This window comes from Sminthopsis crassicaudata, chromosome 1 (genome assembly GCF_048593235.1).
Source record: "Sminthopsis crassicaudata isolate SCR6 chromosome 1, ASM4859323v1, whole genome shotgun sequence".
In the NCBI taxonomy this organism is placed as follows: domain Eukaryota; kingdom Metazoa; phylum Chordata; class Mammalia; order Dasyuromorphia; family Dasyuridae; genus Sminthopsis; species Sminthopsis crassicaudata.
This window is the reverse complement of record NC_133617.1, coordinates 714,358,479-714,385,416: the sequence shown is the minus strand read 5'-3', so window position 1 is coordinate 714,385,416 and position 26,938 is coordinate 714,358,479. Positions and strand designations below refer to the sequence as shown.

General features: G+C 33.3%; 1 protein-coding gene across 1 annotated transcript in view; it reads left to right on the top strand.

Annotated features, from left to right (window-relative positions):
• CNTN4 (contactin 4) overlaps positions 1–26,938 on the top strand; it is a 607,439-nt gene that overhangs the window by 354,884 nt on the left and 225,617 nt on the right. Inside the window, 1 exon segment of the mRNA XM_074284065.1 lies at positions 22,774–22,971. Coding sequence (XP_074140166.1) covers positions 22,774–22,971 — 198 coding nt within the window.

Here is a 26,938-nt window from a genome sequence, read left to right as displayed (position 1 = left end):
AAATAGTTCCAATTTCTTCATCTGAGAATTGTCTGTTCATATCCTTTGACCATTTATCAATTGGAGAATGGCTTGATTTCTTACAAATTAGAGTCAATTCTCTATTTTTGGAAATGAGGCCTTTATCAGAATCTTTGATTGTAAAAATGTTTTCTAATCTTGTCTGCACTAGTTTAGTTTGTATAAAAACTTTTCAATTTGATATGATCAAAATTTTCTCTTTTGTGATCAATAATAATCTCTAGTTCTTCTTTGGTCACAAATTCCTTCCTCCTCCACAAGTCTGAGAGGTAAACTATCCTGTGTTCTTCTAATTTATTTATAATCTCATTCTTTATGCCTAGGTCATGAGCCCATTTTGACGCTATATTGGTACATGATGATTAAATGTGGGTCAATGCCTAGTTTCTGCCATACTAATTTCCAATTTTCCCAGCAGTTTTTGTCAGTGAATTTTTATCCTAAAAGCTGTGGTCTTTGGGTTTGTCAAACACCAGATTATTAAAGTTATTGATTATTTTGTCCTTTGAACCTAACCTATTCCACTGATCAACTAGTCTATTTCTTAGTCAATACCAAATGGTTTTGGTAACTGCTGCTTTATAATATAATTTTAAATCTGGTACAGCTAGGCCACCTTCATTTGATTTCTTTTTCATTAGTTCCCTTGAAATTCTTGACTTTCTGTTTTTTCCATATGAACTTTGTTGTTATTTTTTCTAGGTCATTAAGATAGTTTTTTAGAAGTCTGATTGGTATAGTGTTAAATAAATAGATTAGGTTGTATTGTCATCTTTATTATATTTGCTCGACCTATTCAAGAGCATTTAATATTTATGCAATTAGTTAGATCTTACTTTATTTGTGTGGAAAGTGTTTTGTAGTTTTGCTCATATAGTTCCTGATTTTCCCTTGGCAGTCTGTCCTAGTAGTATTAAAGGCATGCTTTTCCATGGCACGAGGAATACTAACAAAGAAACTATATTGATCATTTCAACAAAGAAAAATCAATGTGAATAGTTTGACATATAGTAAGTAGAATATGCAGGTTTCTGGAGAAAAATGAAAAAAGGAACCTAGATATATTGATGGATTTTTTTTGGAAAAGTTTTCCTGTATGGAACTGAGAAAGTGATAGTTTGAAAATAGGAACTTTCTAATAATTAGCATTGAGTTGTAATTGGATTTTTAAAAATAATTATAACTATTTTTGTTCTTATATTTAACTATATGGGATGTCACTGCCTGGTCAGGTTTTCTCCATTATCTAAAAGGGAGAAATCAGGGAGCAAAGCAAAATCACTTATCAGCTTAGGAATCTAGAAACAGTTCAAAGAATCAAAAGATTCAGCAATTTGGAAATCTGGGGCAGGTTTTTAAAACTGAGGATTGAGGCAAAAGTCAAGAACTAGGCATTGATAGTACCAAACAGATGTGGCATATCAACATTCCTATTAAACTTTCCTTAGCTAATTGTCAAATCTCAAAAAAAGAATCAAAACAGAATTCAATTGTGGAGAGAAAATAAGAAAGGAAAAAAGGAAGAAAGGGAGGAAGGAAGGAAGGAAGGAAGAAAAGCAAGGAAGCAAACAAAGGGAAGAAGGAGAGAAGGAAGAAAAGGGGGAGGAAAAAAAGGAGAGGTGGGGAAGGAAGGATTCTAGTCTACCATGACATTATTAATCTGTTTCATGTGACTTTAGACGACTGCTTTGGACACTGATTTCTTGTTTCTCTCCATTTTTTCAAATTATCCAGATTAATTCTCTATTCTTCCTTCTATTCAAGAAAACAGGGATTCTACATATTCTACATTCATCCTCCTTTTTTTTTAATCAGGGAGGGAAAAAATCATTACCTATGAAGAGCTATAGAAATAGGTTTGTGTATTTAGCTGTAATAAATGCAATAACTAGAGAATTTCAATCATATAATATTTTCTATCCTGCCATAGATGGATGGATTTTTTTCCCCCTGGGGGAACTTTTAACTTAAGAACTTGTTGAAATCCTCTTGGCCTGTTGGAATAATCATTAATGTTTACAGTTGCTATAGCAACTGGAATTGCTGGCAATTGAATAGGAAGGGAGCCTGAGTGGAGAAGATAAGCCGGGTCAATTATTAAACATCTGTCAAACATTTAGCCAATTTAGAGTGACAGGGGGAAAGAGCTAGAAATCAAGATATAGGTAAAATTCACTTTTGACTTAAACTTAGTAAAAAAAAGTAATTTTCTATTGTTTTCTTACTCTAAAGGAAGAATAACTTTTATTTTCATAAAAATTAGTCAAAAGAGATTGATGGTACTGGAAATGTTCAGTTGAGATCAATTAAAAATATATTGGGTGACTACTGTGTACCCGGCACTATGTAAGTTTCCATAACTTTTTCATACCTACTGAAAGTCAGAAGACTTGGATTCTAGTTCAGTTCTATGGAGCTGTGCTAATTTTTGAATTATCCTGATCTCTCTGATCTCTTTTCTCTCATAAGAATATTAATGGTACTAGTCTCACAAGAGTTACTGGGAGGATCAAATGTGATATTTGTGAAAAGACTTTGTGGCCATAAAGGATTAAATAAAAACATCCAGCTACTTATCACTAAGATATTTTTCTATTACCTTCCTCAGAGGAGATACTTCAATGGGAATTTTCATCATTCTCCTTATTAGGTTGATGGAGTTTGGCTGTTCTCTTTGCTATGTTTGACTAGTAGAAAACCTCTGGAGATAATCCATGATTAATATACAAGACTGACATGTCTTAATCATTCCTGTTTAATCTAATATGGAAATAGTCCTTGGATAATGATTATCATTACATACAAACATTTTTAGAAAGATTTTTTTAAAAACAAAAAATTCTAGAAACAAACATACAAAACAGTATTTTTTTTAAAGACTTAGGATGCTGCAGCCTTCAAAACAGAGAGCTATCTTCAGGTGTTTGAAGGGCTGTCAGGGAAGAGGGATTAGATTTTTTTTTTTTTTTTGCCTGGTCCCAAAAGTCAAAACTAAGAATTATGGGTGGATATTGCAAGGAAGCAAATTTAAGCTTATTAAATTCAGAAAAACCTCACTAATAATTAGAGTGATCTAAAAGTGGAATGGGCTGTGTTGAGAGGTAGTACATTTGCCCCTCACTTGAGAGTATCAAGAAATATCTGGATGCCTGTCTGTCAAATTTACTGCAGAGAGAAAAGATTCTTCAGTTAGGAATAGAAGATGGTCACTAAGGACCTTGTGAATGCTAACAAATTTCTGTTATCCTCCTGAAATCTTTATTAAAATTGACTTTTTTTGTGTGTATGCATGCATGGTGGTTTGGAAGTGATTATTTTAAATAGATATATAGATAAATATATACACATATACATGTGTACATATATGCATATGCAATGTAATACTTAGATACTTGCATATTTTGTCTATACATACACAGATCTATTTATATTTTAAGTATACATGATCTATACTATAATTTATATATTAGAAATGATCAACATATATATTATATAAGCTAAAATGCTAAGGAAATAACAGAATCAGTTAGCAATTATTATTTTGCTGAAAATAATGACAGATACTTGAAATTTTCACAAAATTCTTAAGTGTTGCCTAGAGTCATATAGCTACTATCAAGTGTCCAATGTCACATATTCTTCTTGACTCCAGAGCAAATGCTCTATCTGCTGCACCACCTAGCTGTAACTTTAAAAGAATTTTATAAAACAGCATAAATTCAGCTAGATGTATTGAAAATGTCAGTATAGCTTCTTTGTCTCAGCCCCTTTCTGTTTTCCCCACTTCTACCTCTTGGAACCCCTGGCTTCTTTCAAAGTACATCTTAGATGTGTCATCTGGCACACAGAGCCTTTTCTGATCACTGTGTATCTTAACGATCTTTTGTTCCAAATAGTCTGCCTTATATTAACATATAATTTACATTTACTCATACTTGGTTATATTGTACACAGTAGAAATCAAGCCACTAGATATCATGATTGTTGTCTTATTTTACCTTCAATACCTAGGACACCACCCTATCCAAAGTAGTATCTTAATAATTATTTTTAATTGAACCCATTATAAGGAATGAAGGTTACTTATCATGTCAGAATAGAGACAATTAGTAAATCAGTATTTTAAAGTAGAATCCAAAAGCAAGGGACTCAGGAAAGAATATCACCAAAGTGGGAAACAACAAACCACAGATCAGAATTGGGGAAAGGGTCAGGCTTTAAGGCTGAAAAGGGCATTAGCAGATCATATGTAGTGAAACCCCCATCTTCAGGGAGGATTAAAGTTAACTGTTAAAGACAGCTGTTTCTCTCCTGCTTTCAGTAGTCTGTAGGGACAGAGGTTTCACAGGCTATTTGGGGAGCCTAAATTCTAGTTTAATAACCCTCAATGTCAGATACTTTATCCTTGTTTCACCTGAGGGTTAAGTGAGGTGAAAGAGGATTAACAGTCTGTGGTTGGAATAAAGAATAAGTTTTCCTTGCTGAAATTCAGAAAGAGTGAAGATACCCTGGACATTTTAAAGACAAATATTAGAATATTTTATAAATCACAGGTTTATCAGAAAGGACAGAACAATTGAGAAATCTCATGCAAAGGCTGTAGATTAGTAGATAATCTCCTTGGCGGGAGAGTTTGTTAGATTGTTTCAAATCTTGTTCAATTGTTTCCATCTTTGTTTTAAGTCATTTAAAGATGTAAATAATTACAAATACCATAATAGACTTTTCCTTACTATTTAGTCACAAAATTGCAAATGGTATTATTTAGGGAAACCCATTACATTTTCTCCTTCAAGGAGAGCCTGTGAGCCAATCTTCCATTTAGATATAACTTGTTTTTAATCTAATAAATCTGACATTATTTCTACTACATCTCTCTATGATCCATTTTTGTTTGTCTATAAAATAATAATAATACATTTTTGCCTATGGTATACTTTGCCTATGAGGGAGAAAAGTATAAATCTAACAGCCTTGTGTGAGAAGACATCTCCCCCCCCCCCCAAGTTGTCTCTATTTATTTGGATTATAATGATATTTGGTTACTCTTTGTGAGTTGCTAGAATCTCTTTGTTGGCTTATATGATAGAATTTTACATTAAGCAACAATAACCCTAACTGAACTCTAGTCTCGCTCTGTCTCTGATTCTATGTCTCTATTTTTCTGCCTCCGTTTCTCTGTCTCTTTGTCTATCTTTCTCTCTGTGTATTTGCCTGTCTTTCTGTCTGTCTCTCAGTGGCTTCATTCTGGAGAATCTGTACCTTATTATTGCCATTACTCCTTCTCTATCATTTTGTGAACTCAGAGAAATCAACAGGAAGATGTAAGGATAACAGATGCTAGAAGTGTGTGTGTGTGTGTGTGTGTGTGTGTGTGTGTGTGTGTGTGTGTGTGTGTGTGATTTTAAGATAAAGGATTCAGGATTAAGTGTTCTTTAAACTGCCACATTAGAATCCCTTTTTAATGGTACTTTTTATTGGCTCAGGAATTGTTTATAAATACATACATTCATACATATATACACACACATATATTTCATATGTGTGTATATGTATATATATGTATATGTGTATATATATATGTATATATATGTATACGTATATATATGTGTGTGTATATATACACATATATATATATATATATATATATATATATATATATATATATATATATATATATATATATATATGTATTCCAATGAATTCATGGGCCCCTAAATCATCTTTGATTATGAAATAAAATGGAAGAAATTAAATGTTAATATATCATAATCAGATGCCACAAGTTAAAGCAGTCTTACAAATGAAATCAATTAATACATTGCTTAAAATATAAAAAAGTTTAAAATGTCAAAGATTTTTTCAAACATGAAATAGATATAACAACATCAATTCTAAAGTAAACAGCTCAAGATTTAATACACATTAGCTACTTTTTAAAAAGCTTTTTATTTTGAAAACATAAGCAAAGATAATTTTTCAACACTGACCCTTGCATAGCCTTGTTTCAGATTTTCTCCTCTTTCTCCCTACCCCCTCCTCTAGATGGCAAACAATTCAATATATGTTACACATGTTAAAATATTTAATGGTACTTTATAATTTACAAATGATAAATCACATTCATATTGTTCTTTTGGATCCAGAAATCATTTTCCTCCTAAAGCTCATCTAAGAAGATAATATAAATCAATTAAATACTTGTTGACATAATCATGCAGTTTTTATTATGCCTGTTTTACAATGAGGAAATGAAGATTCAGAGAATTCAAGTGAGTTGCCTTTGGTCACATGACTAGTGGTACTTGAGATTGAGATCCAAATCTAATTCTCAGTCCAGTGATCCTTCCAATATAGCATTCTGCCTCTCACTACAGAATATCTTGGAGATGATAATTATGTGAACTATGTAGAATTATTTTTAATTTACATAGGGATGTGATTCTGTTTTGATATAACATGGAGAAAGGTCATTAAACTTGCTATTTACAGTGTATAGTTGAAGTTACATAAAGGATGTTCATGACTAATAGGAATACATATAATTAAAATCCAATAACTATCATATTGAATTCTGACTGTCCAAAAATTTTGATTCTCTTTTGAGACTATGTGGAATTTTTAGATAGAAATAGAGAACAGACCTATGATTTCCTTAGTATAGGGAACTCACTAATGAGGAAATTTCTCAAACCAATTCAAGTCACTGCATTTTCTGGTATTCTTAGTCATGGAGAGTTATTGCCTATAGTACAAAGAAGTTAAAGAAATTGTCCAGGGTCATAGAACTAGCATGTATCAAAAGCAGTATTTAAAGTCAGGTCTTCTTGATTTTAAGGTTGACTTTGAATATCTGCACTATGATATTAGATTGTAGTGGCAATTTGGTAGAATAAGGTGATGAGGACAGACTTATTTTTTAATAACATTGATGTTTTTCCCCAACTACATGCCAAGACATTTTTCATCATCTTTTTTTTAAACAAGATTTTGAGTTTCAAATTTTTCTTTCTTCTTCCTTTTCTCCCGCTCATCTTCTGAAAATACTAGGCATTTTGACATATATTTTACATGTGCTATCATATAAAACATATTTCCATATTAGTTATATTGTGAAAGAAGAAATAGATCAAAAGAAAAAATGAAAAGAATAAATTAAGTGAAAAATATGTTTCTGTCTGTAGAATCTATCAGTTCTTAATCTAGATGAGGATAGCATTTTTTTTATTAGTCCTTTGTACTTGTCTTGGATCATTATGTTGCTGAGAAGAGCTGAGTCATTCATAATTGGTCAAGACATAATATTGCTAATACTATATAAAATGTTTTCCTGTTCTGCCCTTTTTTGTTGGTATCACTTCATACAAGTCTTTCCATGTTTTTCTGAAATCTTCCTGTTCATCATTTCTTACAGCACAATAGTATCCCATCGAATTTATATCCATAACTTATTCAGCCATTTCTTAATTGATGGGTAGTCCCTCAATTTGCAATTCTTTGTCACCACAAAAGGAGCTGTCATAATTTTTTTTTGGTACATGTAGTTACAAAATCTCTTTGGATAGTTTGGTTGCTCTTTGGACATAGTTCCAAATTGTTTTCCAGAATGATTGGATTAGTTCATGGTTCCATCAACAATGCATTAATGTCCCTTCCCACATCCTCACCAAATTTTATCATTTTCCTTTTTTGGCATATTAACCAATCTGACAACCGTGAGATAGTACCTCAGACTATTTTAATTTGCATTTCTCTAATCAAAAACTATTTAAAGCACTTCTTCATATGCCTATAGCTAGCTTTGATTTCTTCATCTGAAAATTGCTTGTCCATATCCTTTGACCATTTCCGAATTGGGGAATGACTTATATTTTTATTAACTTAGAAATCCAGTACACTGAACTACTGGTTACTAAATTTACCTTCATCCAGCACTGGTTAGAAAAAAATGTCACAAATACCAAGGGAACCTTGCTTAGGTGCATACTTTAGAATCATCTGGCAACAAATATAAAGATGATGTCAGTGTGATGAAAAGAGTTTCTCTCTTCTAGAATTCCTCTGCCACTTAAGGTTTCTCTTCTGATTCAGTGCAAAGCAACATTGATTTATTTACTCACTTGTAATAACTGTCACCAAGGACACATTCTCTCCCTCTCTAGTCTTAGCTCATATGCAAACAGAATTCTCTTTCAACTCAACCTATGCTTCTCTCATCATGTTCCCATAATCATAATTCCCATGTTAGTCTCTCATTTTCCACTCAATCAATACTAAACCAGAGGCTACTTCTGACTGTTCTCATAAGACTGTGGTTATAGGAGTCCTTTGAGGCTTAGTTCAGGAGCTACCTCCCACAGGAAACCATTCCTAATCCCTCAGGATCTGGTGCTCCTGCATCCTAAAACTACTTTGAATTTACTTTGTGTATGCTGCTTATGTATTTACTCTGTGTATATTGCATCTTCCCAGTACAGGGATCATTAATCTTTTATTGTGTCATAGAGTCCTTTGAAAGTTTTCTGAAACTTATTGCTACCTTCTCAGAATAAAGCTTTGTTGTTTATGCAGGATTTCCCAGAAATCTTAATGTATTTTAAGCTTTAATGGCTAAAAATAATTATTGAAGATATGCTAAATTTCATTTATTGGTTTATGAAAATTAAGATATAATTTTTCTCTCAATCAGGTGATTTATAAATCCTAGGTTAAGAAACCATGCCTAAGCAGAATGCAAGCACCTCAAGTGAAGAAACTTTAGTTTTGTCTTTTACTTACCTAATAGCTTGTACTTAATAAATGTTTGCTGAATTGTTGAACTTGAGAATGACATTTTTCCATTTTCTACTGGCCCTTCAAAGCCTTGCTATTCCTAATTACTGTCCTTTGCCTTCAGGCTTAGTAGCAAATTTGGGTCACCAAATATTTGAAGAATTAGACACTTAGAAAAACTATTTTCTTTCTCCCTTCTCTCTCTCTTTCTCTTTTCCTCTCCTTCAGTTCCTCCTATCCTCCTCCTCCTCTTCCTCCTCTATTCTTCCTCCTCTTCCTCCGTTCCTCCTTTTCTTCTATTTCTTTTCTTTTTCTTCTTTCTCTCTCCCTTTTTGTGCTCCCCCCTCTCTCTTCCCCCTTTTCTTTAAGTAGATAAAAAAGTTTGAGATGTAAAAAAAAATACATGTAAGTTTATATGTCAATATACTTGAACTTTAAAAATGTATTTCTACTCTCTGGGAGAAGGAAAAGGGATACTGAGAGATATGTTGGTGATGTATAAAATAAAATAAGTCAATAAATTTTATTTTAAAATATTTTATTGCCATGCTACAAGATTTATAAAATTAAAGAATGAGAAATCAAGGTGAAGGAAGAAAAGCAAGTGTTACTGTAAATATAATATTTATATAGGACTTTAAGGTTTAGGAGGCAAGTTTCTAACAACAACCCTATGAAGTCAATAGTATAAGGACAGTTTAGTAGATGGGGAAACTGAAGCTAATAGAGGTCAAAATGACTTACTTGTAAGGGGGAGCCAAGATGGCAGAAAAAAAGGCAGGACGTTGCCTTAAGTCTTCCCAGTTTCTTTTGGAACAACATTAAATCAAGTTTCTAAATGTTTTCTGGAGTGACCGAATCTACCAAAAAAAAAAAAAAAAAATGGAGCAAAACAATTTTCCAACTTAAGATAACTTAGAAGAATTTCAGAAAAGATTTGTATCATTTGGGGGAAAAGGGACCTCATCCCACTGAGTAAGTTTCTGGGTAAGTCAGCAGGAGACTCAGCCACAGCACAAATAAGTAACTGAGGCCTTTCAGTCTTGGCTCGGCAGGCCAACTTGAGGCCTATGGTACAGATGGCAAACTGACAGGGCTACCTAAATTAATTTACTTATTCAGTGTCAACTAAATTATCAAACTATCAAAAATTACTTTATGGATTTAAAAAAGCAATAACAAAATCCATCTGGAAGAACAAAAGGTCAAGGATATTAAGGAAATTAATTAATGAAAAAATTCAGAGGAAGGTAGCTTACTCATACCAGAAATTAAAACTATAATATAATATATATAATATAACATATATTATACATATAATAAATATATATAATATAAAATCAAAACTATTTTGTGCTGGCCAAAAAAAAAAAAATAGAATGCTGGGGCAACAGAATAAATTTGATACATACTATATAGTAATAAATGACTATAGTAATTTACTGTTTGATAAACCTAAAGACTCCAGCTTCTGGCATAAGAATTCACTATTTGACAAAAAAAACACTGGAAAAACTGCACAATTATGTAGCAGAATCTGTACCAACATCTCATACCCTAAACAAAGTTAAGGTCAAATTATGTACATGATTTAGTCATAAAGGATGATGCCATAAGCAAATTAGGAGAGTATGGAAGAATTTGTCTGTCATATCTATGGAGAAGAGAATTTATACCAAATAAGAGGCAGGGAACATTATGAAATACAAAATGAATAATTTTGATTGCATTTAATTAACCAGTGCAGTCAAGATTGGAAAGGAAACAGAAAGCTGGAAAACAATTTTTATAGGTAGTTTCTGATAAAGGCCTTGTTTCCTAAATATATAGTAAACTGAGTCAAATAATAAAAATATAAGTCATAATCCAAATGATAAATATTCAAATATATAAATAGACAATATTCAGATAAAAAAATTAAAGCCACTTATAGTCCTATGAAAAATGCTCTAAATCACTATTGATCAAAAAATGCAAATTAAGACAACTTTAAGGTGCTACTTCATACCTATCAAATTGGCTAATGTGACAAAATAGGGAAAATGATAAATATTAGAGAAGATATAGGAAACTGGAATACTACATTATTGATAGCATTGTGAACTGATTCAAACATTCTGGAAAGCAATATTTTTGCCCCCCAAACTGTAAAACAATGCATATCCTTTGATCAGCAATACCATTATTAGGTCTGTCCCAAAGAGAGCATAAAAAATGGAAAGAACGTGTACAAAAATATTTATACCCACTTTTTTGTGGTGGCAAAGAATTGAAAATTGAGAGGATGCTCATCAATTGGGAAATGGCTGAACAAGCTGTAGTATATGAATGTAATAGAATAGTTTTGTGCTATAAAAATGATGAGCAGGCAGATTTCAGAAAAACCTGGACTTACATGAAGTGATACAAAGAAAAATGAACAAAACCTGGAAAACATTATGTGTAGTATCAGTCATGATCAGTTATGAATGACTTACCAAATCTTAGCAATACAATAATACAAGACAATTCCAAAAAAACTAATGATGGAAAATGTTGACTACATTCTGAGAAAGGACTATTGAATCTGAGTGCAACTCAAAGCAAGTAATTTTCACTTTTGTTGTATGTTTTATGTTTTTTTTTTCTTTCTTATGGCTTTTCTTTTTTGTTTTGATTCTTAATTAAGAAATATGTTTACCATAATTCTACATGTATAACCTATATCAGGTTGCTTACTGTCTTTGGAAGGGCATAGGGAGAGAGGAAGAAAATTTTAGAATTCAAAGTCTTATAAAAATGACACTCTACATGTAATTAGAAAAATAAAATACTATTAACAGGGCTGGTGCTCTATCCACTGTACCACCTATTAAGTGATTTTAAAAAATGATTTACTTGTGCCCAACATCACATAGCTAACTTGAACCTGTTTCCTAATTTCCAGGTTCTTCCTTTTTCTTTTTATACCCTTTCCATCTTCCATTTAGCAGTCAGCACACTGTAGTGATGCTAAAAAAAAAAAAAAAAAAAAAAAAAAAAAAAAAAAAAAAAAAAAAAAAAAGCAAACTCAAATTTAAAATGGCAATATGAAGTAATATAAAAATACTCCACAAGTTATACATATTGCAATGTCAGATTTTTTCAATTGGAAAACCAGTAGTAGTAGCAAAAATGAGGCAAACAGGGTTAAGTGACTTGCCCAGAGTTATACAGCTAGGAATAGTAGTGGTGTAGTAGTAATGGTGGTGGTGGTGGTGATGGTGCTGGTAGTGGTAGTAGAAGCAAAAGTAGTAGTATAGAAGAAGAAGAATCAATATTATTTTTGTTATAGTGACAATTGTTATTAGAGACATGTTATGTCTTACTCAGATTGGAAATACAGTTGTCAGTCTTGGGCTTGATTTTTACTGTCGATTGACAGAGTTTTGACTTTTTTTGGTAACAGGTCAGTTTGCCTCTCTTCAGGCAACTGCTACCCCATACCCGTTGGGGGTATTGACACAAGACAACATCTGTTCACTTTAGCTCACTGAAGCTTAGAACCCCCAAGCCAAAGTAATCTACCAACCTCCATCTCTCCTTTTCTTTCTTTCTTCTTTTATTTACAAAATAGCAAAGATGACAGAAATGTGGTACTACTACAAGGGACAATGATTAGTATTAATAGTAATACTTATACTCACAATTTGGCAAACTTTAGGAGAAATATTTCAGGCATCATATCTCATATATTCTTTCTCATTATGATATGATTTAGTGTAATATTCCCCAGATAAAATTATGGAAGGGGAAGCAAATGATGTTCATGAACATATAAGTCATAGTCATGCTGCCATTATTTTCTTCTTATGTTCCAGATTTTCTTTTCCTCTTTTCCTCCATCTTTCTTCCCTATAGAACCTATGAAGGGTTCAGGAAATACCTGATTTGAGTAGGTGATTTCAGGTTCTATGCTGGTATAAATTTCTTGGGTGGCCAGGATGGGAACTGACCAACCCCTGCATTCATTTCCTTTCAGGGCAAGGTTTAATGCAGAGCAGGGGCAGACCCAAAGCCCTGGTTATCCTAGGACTCATGCTTGGGCACAGAGTATGCTACATCTTATATTCTCTTGTTTTAAAATATTTAAATGTGTGTCTATTAATGTTGTTTTGTTTTTACATTGTTTAAATATCAAGTCAACAAACATTTAAGTGCTACTATGTACCAGGCACTGAGTTAAGTTGTTGCTCAATTGTGTCCAGATCTTTGTGACCTTATTTGGGGTTTTCTTGGCAAAGATAATAGAATGGTTTGCCATCTCCTTGTCCAGATAATTTTACACATGAAGAAATTAAGGCAAAGAGGGTTAAGTGACTTCCCTGGATTCACACAGCTAATGTCTAAGGCTTTTTCAATCCAGGTATGACATTCTGCCCACTGTGCCATATAGCTACCCCACTGTGATAAGGATTGGAAGTACAAATATAAACAAGAAGAAAGACATTTCTTGCTTTCAAAGGAGCTTATACTCCAATGAGGAAAACCAACTCATCAAAGGAACAGGAAAAGCAAAGAGAGAAGATGAGGTGATGGATTATAGAAAAAACTTAAGAAGTCAAGAATGAAGTCTAGAGAGGAATGAAGACCTTCCCTCCCCCTAGAAAATCATCCCTCAAACAAAAAATCTTTTAAAAGAAAATCATTTAGAGAAAATAATAGATCCTCTCCTGATTTGTTGTGGCTGAATCATTTTAGTCACATCCAACTCTTTCTGACCATATTTGGAGGTTTTTTTTGGCAAAGCTACTGGAGTGGTTTACCATTTCCCTCTCCAGTTCATTTGATAGATGAGGAAACTGAGGCAAATAGGGTTAAGTGACTTGCCTAGAGTTACACAGCTAGGAAGTATAGATTTGAACTAAAAAAACTCAAAAAGATAAGTGTTCCTGATTCCCAGTCCAGTGATCTTTCCACCATGCTTCCTAGTTGTCCTTTCTTATTTTGTTCTCCCTAATAGCAATATTGTCTCCCTGTACAACTCACTCTTCATAAAGTATTCCTCTCACTTCACATCAGCTTCATGCACTCAAACATTTAATATCAATTCTTCCCCTTCCACTCTCTACAATAGCTTTCCATTTACTTTCTTTCCTCAACTGCCCTCAACCTAGTCTCCCAACACTAAATGGCCAACACCAGCCTAAGTGACAGTCCAGTAGAAAGAGGGTTAAATATGAAGTCATTGTCATGGACTGGACTCATGACTTTCTCAATGCCTTTGTGACCTTAAGTAATAGACTTAAGTTTTCTGGGCTTCAGTGTACTCAGCTGTAAAACGGGCTTGGATAGAATGACCTCAAGGGAGACAGCACACTGTGGTGGCAGAAATACTGATTCTGAGTCAGAAAATTTAGATATAGATTCCCTTGGCTAACACTTTTTGGGGAAGTAATTTAATCAGTCTTTACCTCAACTTCCTTCTCTATAAAATGAAAGGAATAGTCCCTGAGGTCTCTTCCATTTCTAATGCCATGATCCTAGAATTCCTTAAATCCTTTTGATCACTAAATCCATGATCTTCTGATCCTTTAGTAAGCCTAGGGAATTACTGACAGTTTCAAATAACTCAGTGCTTCCACAGCCTTAGGCATACAGCTGTTCCTCCTTTTCCAGCATCTTCAAACTCTATCCTTATTTGCCCATATTTCTCTTGGATCCATAATCAGTATTCCATATATTTTGAGCTGTAATTTCAACCACACCGTAATAATCACAAGGTGACTTTGTTCAATGAAAAATGTCCTAAATTGGGGATCTTAAAGTTTCTCCTTTTAAAACAATCAAATACTCTTTAGCCATACAGGACATGGGGGAAAAAAAGAAATCCATTATAAAGTGAAATTTTAGCATTGGCTCTCAAAGGATTCAGACAAAATAAAGTAGGAAGCTATCACTTGCTTCCAGAAGACCCTTTGCCCTGGTGAGTATCTAACTTGTCATCACTACCATCAATTTTTTTGTTTTCCAATCAGGCATCTGAAGCATCAATAGCCATTTCATCCTGCACTCAGATGTCTTTACTTAGTTGTTACAAATTGCCTCTGGGATAAGGATTGCCTGTTACTTCTAGAGCAATTAATATGTGAAAACTTATCAAAAGAAATCTGTCAAGTTTGAATAAGTATAAATATTGCATTGAAGTCCTTTGGGAAATAAAACAAAATATTAGATATATTTGTGTGTTTCAACATGAGAATTTACTATTTGGTTCTTTGTTCAACTTTACAGAAATTTGATAGCATTTTTTTCCATTTCCAATTCTCCAAAGTATTATAACTTTGCTAGCTTTAAAAAAATCTTTCATATTAATAATAAAAACAATAAAAATCATATGATTATAGCAATAGATGCAGAAAAAGCTTTTGATAAAATACAGCATCCAATTCCATTGGAAAAGAACATTAGAAAACAGGAATAAATTTATACTCATGATACCAATGAAGAAAGAACACCAATGCTAGATTTTAGAGGCTGGCTTCTAGTCCCCCTTTGCCATTTATAACTATGGATTCATGGCCTGAATTTCCATATCTGTGAAAGGAGGGCAGTAGTGTAGAGGAGGATTTCTTAAACTTTTTCCACTCACAATCCCTTTTCAATTTTAAGCATTTTTTTACAATGTTTACACAACTTCAGGTATATACATATAAAATTTTTACATATTCTCAGGCATGTACATATAAAATAGTTGGGATCCCCAACAAAGTTAGTCATGATCCATAGTTTAAGAAGCTTTGGTCTAGAACACGCATTCTTAGTCTGTATTGTGCCACAGACTCCTTTCTAGTCTGGTGAAACCTATGTTTTTTAATGAAAGGATTATGAAGGAAATCAATTGTATCAAAATATAATTAGCATGGTACCTTTTTTAAAAAAGTTCAAAGATCAAAGTTTAAGAATGCATAAAATAATTTTACCTATATCCATTCATATAATATATAATATGTATTTAAAAGGAATAGCAAGTTGTATATGGTAGATTTACACTTTCATGTACTATTATCTTTTTATTTTACCATTTTATGGAAATGCTTGTTTTATTCCATAAATTAAAAATTAAATAAATAAAAATTTAAATTACCCTGATCTAAACGTTTTCTAGCTCTAGATATAAAAGATGGAGTGTTGAATTTGTTATTCAGGAAAACTGGATTGAGAAACTATTTTCAAGGCTCACTGTCTTAGATCAAAAACAGTTCACTTAAGAACTCTTCAAACTTATTTTCTCTGCAAAATGGACATAGCACTTGAACTAAATATTTTCTAGGATTGTAGTGAGAAAAACTCCTTGCAAATTCAAAAAGCATACAGGAACTGTCAATTAATGGTGATGATGATGAGTGATGCTCTTTACCAACCTAGTTGATTCCTTCATTATACTCAGCTAATATTAATTAATATCCTTTTTGATAGTTTTTGACAGTATAATCTAGTCCCTGACCCTGGGCTTACATGCCTTAAAATCATAGAGAAAGAAAGATATCAGACATAAAAGTCTCAGAGAGTTAGATTTCCTAACTGAATCCTGTTGACTCTTTTGAGGCAATTTCTAGGGTGATAATTAGTTTCTAGGCTATAATAACCTTTTTTTTTCTTTTACTAGAAATTATATTATATGTGTGACACATGAGTCCTGAGTCAGTTCAATCAAAAAAATCATTCAAATGTAACCAGGTTCTTTTCTTAGCATGATAGAGAAAAATCAGCAGATTGGTTGAATCACTCACATCTCTATTATAGTGCTGTCATATAGGGGAAGAATAGTCTAACTTGTTTCTCGTTTGGGGCAAGCTCATTGAAAGAATGCAGGCCTTTTTTTCAAGGGTCTTTCCCCTAGTTATCACATATTCATTGACTATCAGTTTCTGCCACAGCACTCAAAACATTTTGGAGTCATTGGAAGAAGGGAAGAGGCAGTTTGTCAGATTAATAGGGAGAACCTGGATCTCACTTGATACCTCTTCATGCAGTTGTGGATATGTAGTATTGGTCTCTTTTCATTTGAATTGTTTCCCCAATACATTTTGCACCAAAATGAATGAATGAAAACTGTTAAGCTCCTATCATATACCAAGCACTGTGTTAAGCGCTGGGGAAAAAAATAGAAAAAAAAAATTAAGTGAGTCTTTGCTCTCATGGAGCTCATACTCCAATTGTGGAAGACCATATTTGAATATAGGAAAATATAATCAGAAATTCTAAGATACTTGGTAACATAAATGGCAGTATCTAGAGTCCTTACATATATATTGAAATAATAATAGCTATCATAATAATTAATAATGTTAATATAGTAGCAAAAAAGTGCATGCTAAGGTCTGGAGAACCAGGGTTCATAGGGAGAGGGTCAGTGTCCCCGTGAGGGCAGAAAGAAATGGAAACATTAGCAGGAAGATGGGGGGTGGAAATCCCCTCTAGGGGTACCCCTTTAAGTACTGTCTCTGGTATTATTTCATACCTGTCTATTCTAGATTGGGTTTAGGTGATCTTGTTTGGCATAGAGGGGAAAGAAGGGAAAAGAATACCCTCAGGAGTGACCATTCTCAAATATCCTAGACTTGTCACAATATTTTTGCGGGCATGTGCTATTGTTTAACACATGTTCTAAAAATTCTACTAACTTGATTGGTTAATATTGGCAATAATGTGTTTTGCCAGGTATTAATCAACAACTAAGGCAAGTCTGATACTGTGTAGGAGATATAGTAGAAAGTCTGTTGGGTTTATAAGATGTGAATCTGTTTATTTTCAAATGTTAATATTTTTCCAATTACATATAAAAAGTTTTTAATATTTTTCTAAATGAGTTCTAATTTTTTTTTTCTTTTTCACCTTCTCTTCCTTTTTTCTTCCCTGAAAAGGGATAAGCTATACATGTGCAATTATGCAAAATATATTTTAAGCCATTAGTTATGTTTCAAAAAAAGGCCAAAAACAAAAAGACAAAAAAAGAAGTAAAAAAAAAAATTAAAGAAAAATATAGTTTAATTTGCATTCAGACTCCATCAATCCATTCTCTGGAAATAGATAGCATTTTTCCATCATAAATCTTTTGGAAATATCATGAATTACTGTATTTTGCTAAGAATATGTAAGTCATTAAGAGTTGTCATTAAACAATATTGATGTTACTGAATACAAGGTCCTCCTAGTTCTAATCAGTCACTTTGCATCAGTTCAGATATGTTTCCATGTTTTTCTGAAATCATCCTGCTCATCATTTATTATAGCCCAGAAATATTCCATTATAATCATATACCACTATTTGTTTAGCCATCTACTCAATTAGCATCTCCTCAATTTCCAATTCTTTTACCACCACAAAAATAGCTGGTATAATTATATTTGTAATATAGATTCTTTTTTCTTTTTCTTTAATCTCTTTGGCATACAGACACTGCATTGCCATTACTGGATCAAAAATATGCACAGTTCCACATTATTCTCCAGAGTGGTTGAACTAGTTCACAATTCCACCAACAATTCTTTAGTGTTCCAATTTTTCCACATACTCTTTAATGTTTATGATTTCCCCTTCTGTCATATTAGCTAATCTGATAGGTATGAAATCAGTCATTATTTTAATGTGTATTTCTCTAACCAATAGTGATTTAGTGCATTTGTTCATAAGACTGTATACAACTTTGTTTTCTTCTTTTGAAAAGGTGCCTGTTCCTATACTTTAACAATTTATCAATTGACAAATGACTTGTATTCTTCTAAATTTGGCTCAGTTCTCTATATACTTAAGAAATGAAACTTTTATCATAAAAACTTGCCATGAATTTTTTTCTCCTAATTTTCTGCTTTCCTTCTTAACAATGGTTTCATTGGATTTGTTTGTACAAAACTTTTAAATTAAATGTAATCAAAATTCTCTTTACTTCCTACAATGCTCTCTATATCTTGTTTTTTTCATAAATTATTTTCTTATCCACAGATTTAACAAGTAAGATAGGCTATGCTCCACTTATTTCCTTATATCCCCATTTGTATTTAAATAATGTGCCCATTTTGACTTTATCTTGGTATATTGTGTGAGATGTTGGACAGCATCTGAATTTGAATCTGATCTCCATTACTTACTACCTATGCAACAAGTCAGCTAATTTATCTATGTATCAATTTTTTCATCCATTAATTGAGGGGCATAACAAAGTGATCTTTTGGGTCCCTTCCAGTTCTCAATAATGATAAAGAGAATACTGAAGAAGATGTTGATGATGATGATATTAGTAATTATAAAATTTTATTGTTTTAATATGACTTACAAATATTAAATCATTTTATCTTTATAGTTACTCTAGATAGCAGGTACTTTTATTATGCTTAGTTTATATTTGAGGAAACTAAGGCTGAAAGAGGTTAATTGACTTGCCCACTGTTATATAGCTAGTAAGGATCTGAGTCTGGATTTGAACTCAGGTATTCCTCTAATCAGCTCCAACATTCTATTTCCTGTCCAGCTAGCTACCTATGATATTTTTATCCTGGCTAGATTTGGTCTCAAAATTGTAATGTTTTCATATTGTCCAATGGATTGACACATCAGGTCTAAACTGACCAGGATAGTGCTTGGCTTTCTCCCAAAAGGAATCCAATGAAGTATTCAGAAAAATCTTGATACTACTTTCATATTTCTTAAATTAAAAAAAATCTCTTGGGACCATTTCAAGAGTCATATGAACCAACAAAGACCATTTTTATAGCAACAAAATATCTTTCACAAATTCTAGTAAACAAACCACCAATAAGAAATATTGAGATATGACTTGCCAAATTGATGAAGAAACATTTGAGTTTTATGTCTGATACTCTTTTTTTAATCATCCAATATTTTTGCCATTGTCATACAAATAAAGTAGCTTCATTAAATGTTTGGATTTTTGAAAAAGATCAAGCTCACTGATAAGCTCTAACTTATTTACTTTAGTCTCCTCTTGACATCAGCATGGGGTTACTTATAATTAGATACACATGTATAAATAAAGTGATTAACTATTCTCACATAAACATAATCATATCTGCTTAAAATAGAGAGCTCATAGAAATATGACAATACAGTTAAAAGGGAAAAGAATTCTCCTTTGCATGCAAACAGTGGCACCTGAAGTGGAATATCTTTCTTGGAGTAGATGCAATTCTTGAGATCAATCACTGAAGGATGGCCATTCCCTTTGATCTTTCTGACTGCTATTTTTCAAGGACAAGTGATACTTTTTAGTCTGAAAGAAAAGCATAGGGAAGACCAACTTGCTTTCTTGCCATATTCCAAGTTACCTCTGAATAGACATCCTACAAGACTTGTTGACTACTGAGTGTCAATGACAATTGAAACCCTTTTCAAGCTTTTATAAAATTGAAGGTTATGATTTCAGTGGTGATAGGCTCTAAGCTGATGAAATCTGGAGGTTCCCTGGAATTCATTGATTTACTCTGGTACATCAGTTAATCATTTACTGTATCATCCTTTACTTCTGAGGAATAATGAGCTTTCAGATGGATTAACCAAAAACCATCTTATTATTTTTGATACATAGGAACTTGCAAAGGTAAAGGAGACTTGCATGTATGTTCACTGTTACAAATACCCCACTGGCACTTTGGCCTTCTTAAGTGTAAAAGAAGATTCATTTAGTGAGGGCCAAACATATCATGAAAAATGTGTAGATTCAATTAATCATGCCAGAATTGCCATCAGCATTTAATATTTTTATTACAAAAAAAAATATCTACTAAAAACTAGGGTTTTAAATGATCATAGAATAATAGATCAATATAGATAGATAGATCAATAATAGCAAATAATCAACATAGGACTCGTAAATATCTACTTATTCAAGGCAAGTAAGAATTTATTTGAATGAAAAAAAGAAGCCTGATATAATTTGAAAGATACTGACAAATCTGGATTTGATTCCTAGCTATTTGACTTGTTACAAGAAGTTTAAACTTTGAGCTTTCTTTTCCTTATCTGTAAAAGGAAGAAGCTGAATTGGTTTGTTCTTGGAGATACCTACCAAAATAGTTAATGGCCATGGTAAATTGAAAAGATTGTAAAGTCTTCAAGATCAGAAATCATGTTTAGAAAGATATGAAGGAATTTATAAAATCTTAGTTTAATAAGTTAGAGTTATCTGTTATACTGTTTCCTCTATCTCTTCTTGGCAGAGTGATTATTAGATTTTTTTTGGCCCCATAGATAAGTATTATAAATAAAGAATTCAAATGAAAGGAAACTCAGTTGAGAAGGGACAGAAAGTTCAGATAGAGATTATAAGATCATAAAACCATAAATCAAGAGCTGTACAGATTCTTAGAGGTCAGTAGCCCAACCCTCTCATTTTATAACTGAAGAAATTAAAACCCAATTGAAAGAATATATATGTAACAAGTATAAGAGGTAGTATTTGAAACCAGGTTCCATGATTTCAAAACCAGTGCTCTTTCTATTCCCAAAAAACCAGCATCCATCAAGAAACACTTAATAAGTACTTAAGGTATTTATAGTGAGTACTGAACATAGTGTGGCAAAAATAAAACAGTGCCTGTCCTCAAGGAGCTTGCATTCTATCCAGGGCTATAATGTGAAGATTTATAAGTATAAGCAAATAATAAATTAAATAGAAAATGCATTTTAGGAGATAGAAATGGAGTGCTTTGTTTGATGAACAGTGCAAAGACCAGACTGGCTGAATCAACCTGGCTGAAGTCAGGAAAAGTAGATTTGATTTTAAAATCTAAGAGCTAATGTTCAAGGTGATAGGGAGCCATTAAAATTTCTTAAGTTGGGGAATAATATGGTCATATTTGTACTTTAGTAAAGTCGCTTTAATAGTAAGGAATAGGATAGATTAGAGTGGGGAGGTATTAAGTCAGGGAGGCCAATCGAGAGGCAATATTCTAGTAAGCCAGATGATTGGTTATGAATGCCTCAGGTATAGTGAACTGAGAAAAGTACAGAAGTTAGAGAGATGTTGTGGAGGTAGAAACAGATGTGAAATGAGAGTAAGGAGCATGGGATGACACTAAGTTATAAATCTTGGAAAGGATGGAAGGACGGAGGCTGGGGCTCAGACAATGAATTCTTAGATGAGTTTGAAATGCTTTTTTGGATTTTTAAAAATGTTCAATGGGCATGTGTAAACCCCTACTTGAAGCTCAAAAGAAACAATAGATGATAGACGGTAGATAGATAGATAAATAGATAGATAGATCTGGAGATCACCTGCACATAATTAATAATTAAACTCTTGGGAACAAATGAGATCACCAAATAAGAATATGTAAATGTGTATATATATATATATACACATATACATATATAAAATATATATATAAATTATATATACATATGTATATATACATATACATATATACAGGTCTATGTGTATGTATGTATGGACACACACACACATACATACTTACATATAAACCTTGGGACATACCCATCATTAGGAGGAATGATGTAAGTAATGAACCAGCAAAAAAGACTAAGAATTGTCACAGAGGTAAAGGGGGAACCAAGTACCAGGTTATGGATGAGGAGATTACTCAAGATGAGGACAGTTGAATTAGAGTAGCAGAAACTCCATCTTACCATATGATTCTTTTCCATTTAAACAAAGTGTTCATATTAATTAGATTAAACTTTGTTATGTTGTTTGTTAAAGGACTCTAAGTTCTCTAAATATCCTCTCTATTCAGTGCCCTGAATCAAATCATTATTACCTACCCTGATTATAGCTTCACATTCATATTCATATTCAGATAAACTAGAAATCTGTTTAAATAATGTACTATGCTGATGTTTCTTTTTGCAGCTTATGGGGATGATTGAATTAAAGATCTACTTTTTAAAAAGTAGCCTGGAATTCTATTTTGATTGATTCTCGATGAGTTTGAGTCTCCAGTACTGAAAACCATGTTTGTAATGGTAATACCCATTGTTTTCAGAATTGAGCTATGCTTGGATCTTCAATGAATACCCATCATACCAGGATAACAGACGCTTTGTTTCTCAAGAGACTGGAAACCTCTATATTGCTAAAGTGGAAAAATCAGATGTTGGAAATTACACCTGTGTAGTGACCAACACAGTCACAAACCACAAAGTGCTAGGACCTCCTACACCTTTAATACTGAGGAATGATGGTAAGTTCTTTGCATGATTTTATGGACTCATTAATCTTCATGTGTGTATACCCTATCAAAAAGACGCTGCATAAAAGATAACATTGGTATTTTCATGCCAAAATTATTGATCCTAATTTGTTTGTGGGCAAGAGAATGTTTCCCTTTATGCTATCACTTTATAATGAAGGGAGGCAGTATATTCTGTAAAGGGCTAGAATGATTGCAAAGGTTTGGAACTCTGAAAAGGTGTATTTGAATCTAAGACTGCAGAGCACTTAAGGCTAAGTACCTACTCAATGTGAGATGATAGTTCTATAAACATATACTTAGATTGCTATAGTGATGTGATATCTCGCCTCATGATTGGCTCCTGCTGAATGTGTTGTGGTGAGGTAATTATAAGGAAGGATTGGAGGGCTGAGAGAGAGACTCAAAGTCTCTCTGCCTTGATCAATAGGGAAGACTTCAAGCCCCAGACTCCAGAGTCCAGGATCCATTTTTGAAGAGCCACTTGATAGCTTGCCTGCCTCCTTCACTTCTCCTCCTAAAGCCCAAGGACTTTGACTGGTGCTGACTCTGACTGATCCTGAGGTCCTCCAGAGAGCTAGCCTGGACATTACAATATTCTAATTATATTACATTGAAATTATAGGCATTTGAAGTACCTAGCACATAAATGTTCATCATAATTTTTAAAAAGAGTATGAATCTAGAAAAACATAAATGAATCACTAAACAAGCAGTTATTCAAAATGGGGCAGCTAGGTAGTACAGTGCATAGGAGACCAGGCCTGGAATCAAGAAGATGGCAATTCAAATCTGACCTCAGATGCTTATCAGCTGTGTAACCCTACAAATCACTGAACCCTGTTTGCCTCAGTTTCCTCATTTGTAAGTGAGGCTGGAGAAGGAAATGGCAAACCATTCCAGTATCTTTGCCAAGAAAACTTCAAATGGGGTCTTCAAAAGAGATCATATATGACTGAAAGAACTTAAAAGCAACAAATATACCTCCAAAATATTAATGACTATGAATTTAAAAGCAAAAATGAAACACTTGTTGCTTTCCAAAAGCTTACCAACATCATGTGCACATACATATGATTTTTGCAATACAAAGCTATAGGCTGGGACTATTTTCATTGATTTAGGGCAAGGATTGGCAAACCAACAACCTGTTAGTCAATATCTGGCCCACCTCCTATTTATATGTTGTCCATGAGCAAGAATAATTTTCATATTTATTCAGTTTAGGGACTGTAGAAAAGCAGATGATGGGTTGGTTTAACCCACCAGCCATAGATAACTGACTCCTGGTGTAGGTGCAGGTGACTTCCTCAACTAATATGAGGCAGTAGTTTATCAACAGGTCTTAAGAGTTACCAGGAGCACTTGACTTGTCCAGTCAGGATATATGAATAAAAGATGGGTCTTCCTGATTTCCATGCAGTCTCTATTATTTAGGCTCATACCAGATATGTACAAAGTAGTTACAGGGTGATTTCAGGAAGAGAGGGCATTTTTACATAAGAAAAATGGCTGTCTCTTTGGTGGAATGTGATTCTTGAGCTAGAGATTTAAGGAGCTAAGACGTTCTAGTAGTAGGACTAAGGAGGTTATGCTTTCCAGATATGGGAGAGCAGGCCATGCAAAGGCTTGTCCAAGAGATGGAATGCAATGTGTGAGGAAAAATAAGGTTTGACTGGATGAAACTTCACTATAGATTAAGGAGACTATTGTATAATAAAACTGCAAGGGTATAAGAGGGCAGGGTTAAATAATAAAGGACTTTATAGTGATACCTAAAGACAATAGGGAGCCACTGAAGCTTATTAAGCAAAAGATGACATAGTTATACCTGTGTTTTAGAAATTTATTTACCATGAAAGTTGAGGGTATTTTTATTGGAATGGATAGAGGATTGAAAAACATAGAAGAGAATATTCCCTATTTTTTCCTACTGTTTAGACCATGTCTACGAAGGATGCAGTGGACAGTTGAGCAATTTTTCAGCTAATTAGTTCAATGTAATTTAACATTTACTTTCCTGAATAAGGTTTCAAAACCAGAATTTTTTGGATGACTGCCTTATTCACAATGTTACAGACACTTGAAAATGGAATCAGGAGAATTGGAGTAAAAGGTAGTTTGTGGTCAAATGACACTTTCACCAACCCTTTTAACTGAATTTTTAAGGTGATTAAGGGTACAATCATAAGGTTTAATCACAGTGGTAAATGACATGAATCCATAAGAAGCTTGCCAATAGTTTATCTTTAAACTTGATAACAGAGAAACCAAGCATGTAGTAGAGAAGCATTCTTTCATTGGGAAGGAGGTTGGACTAGGGCATCTTCTGAGATGCCTTTAACTCAAAGACCCTGTGAATTTGTTAAGCCAGCCTTCCCACAAATATCCCTTGAGGACTCTTGGTGACAGCTGTATGGATCATAGATCTGACCAACTATGACAGCTTGCTAACTTCATAAAAGATCCTTAGACTAAGAGGCAGGATTGAGATGTTTACAGTGGAGAAAGCCTAAATGCCATCATCCAAGGGTGCAAAATGAAATTTTAGAACTGTGGCTGTGTAGTGAACACAGCAAGTCATACTTAGGACTTCAAATCCATTCAGAGAAAAAAAAACTGATAAATAGATGTGTATAGAATAGTTATATACATGTGTGTGTGTGTACACACACACACACACACACACATATATATATATATATATATATGTATATATATATATATATATACACATATATATGCCTATTTGTATCTAATGGCAGTAATCTCTCGAATAGGGAGGAGGGGAAAAGAAAAGAAAAAGAAATTTACGTGAGAATTGTTATATATTTAAAAGGAATAGCAAATTATACATAATATATTTGAGTTTCATGCACAATCATCTTTTTATTATGCTATGTTAAGGAAATGAAGAAAAAACTTAAAGAAAAACTAAAAAAAAAAAAAAGGAAATAGGATAGGGTACTAAGGATTGGAACTGTAATTTGTAATTGAACTATCACAGGGAACTCTTTGATGAGGCAACTCTTTCTGCTATCCCTTAAACTAATAGTTTAAGAGAGTTGCTTAGCCCTAGAGAACTTCGAGGGTAGGTGGCAGGAGACCAGTCCTGCTTCTCTCACCAAACTTTAGTTTCTTCATCTACACAATGGTGATTAATGATACCTTATGTAGACTATTTGATAGGATAAATATGAGACGAGTGTTTTGCAACCTGGATAGTGGCAATCTATAAATGGAAGTTATTAGTATTGTCCCCTTGGTTTGTTGGAAGGAAAAGTAGCTGGCAATCACATTACACCTTTGCAGTAATGAAACATAGCTGTATACTTGCACTTGATATCACCATTTCCCCACTCCTAGCCTAGAGCAGGTTATGCTGGATCAAGGAATGTAACAGTTCCCAATATTTTAATGTGCCCATAGTGAGGGAGTGGTAGAGGATGGAAGAAAAGAGGATTTTTCCTTTATATGAAGAATGAACAAAAATTCCAAATGACTTTCTTGTCGACATTAGCACAAAGATCACTTGAAAACTAGAGCATGCTCTCAATTATTACTTCCCTCAAGAGAGCATCTCAGTGATGCATTCAGCAGCTCATGAGTTTAAGAAGGGCCTACCAGAAGAAAGAGAGATTCAACGTGTACAGCCTGGCTTCAGAAAGCAGAACAAGGAACAAGAGGTGGAATTTTCAAGCAGGCAAATTTAAGCCTGATGTCAGGGGAAATTTGCTCATCATCAAAAATATCCTAAAGTGGAATGAGCTGCCTCCCACATGAACTAAACCTCAAAGCCTAGATTTGACTCCAGGTGATAATTCACACTGAGGCATTTTGAAAAGGAGAATTTCTCAACTGAGCTAACAAATTTTGATGACCTAAAAATGACCTAAAATAGACATAACTATAAGGATATAATATTCAGAAATATAGTTGAAATAATAATGTCGCCCTT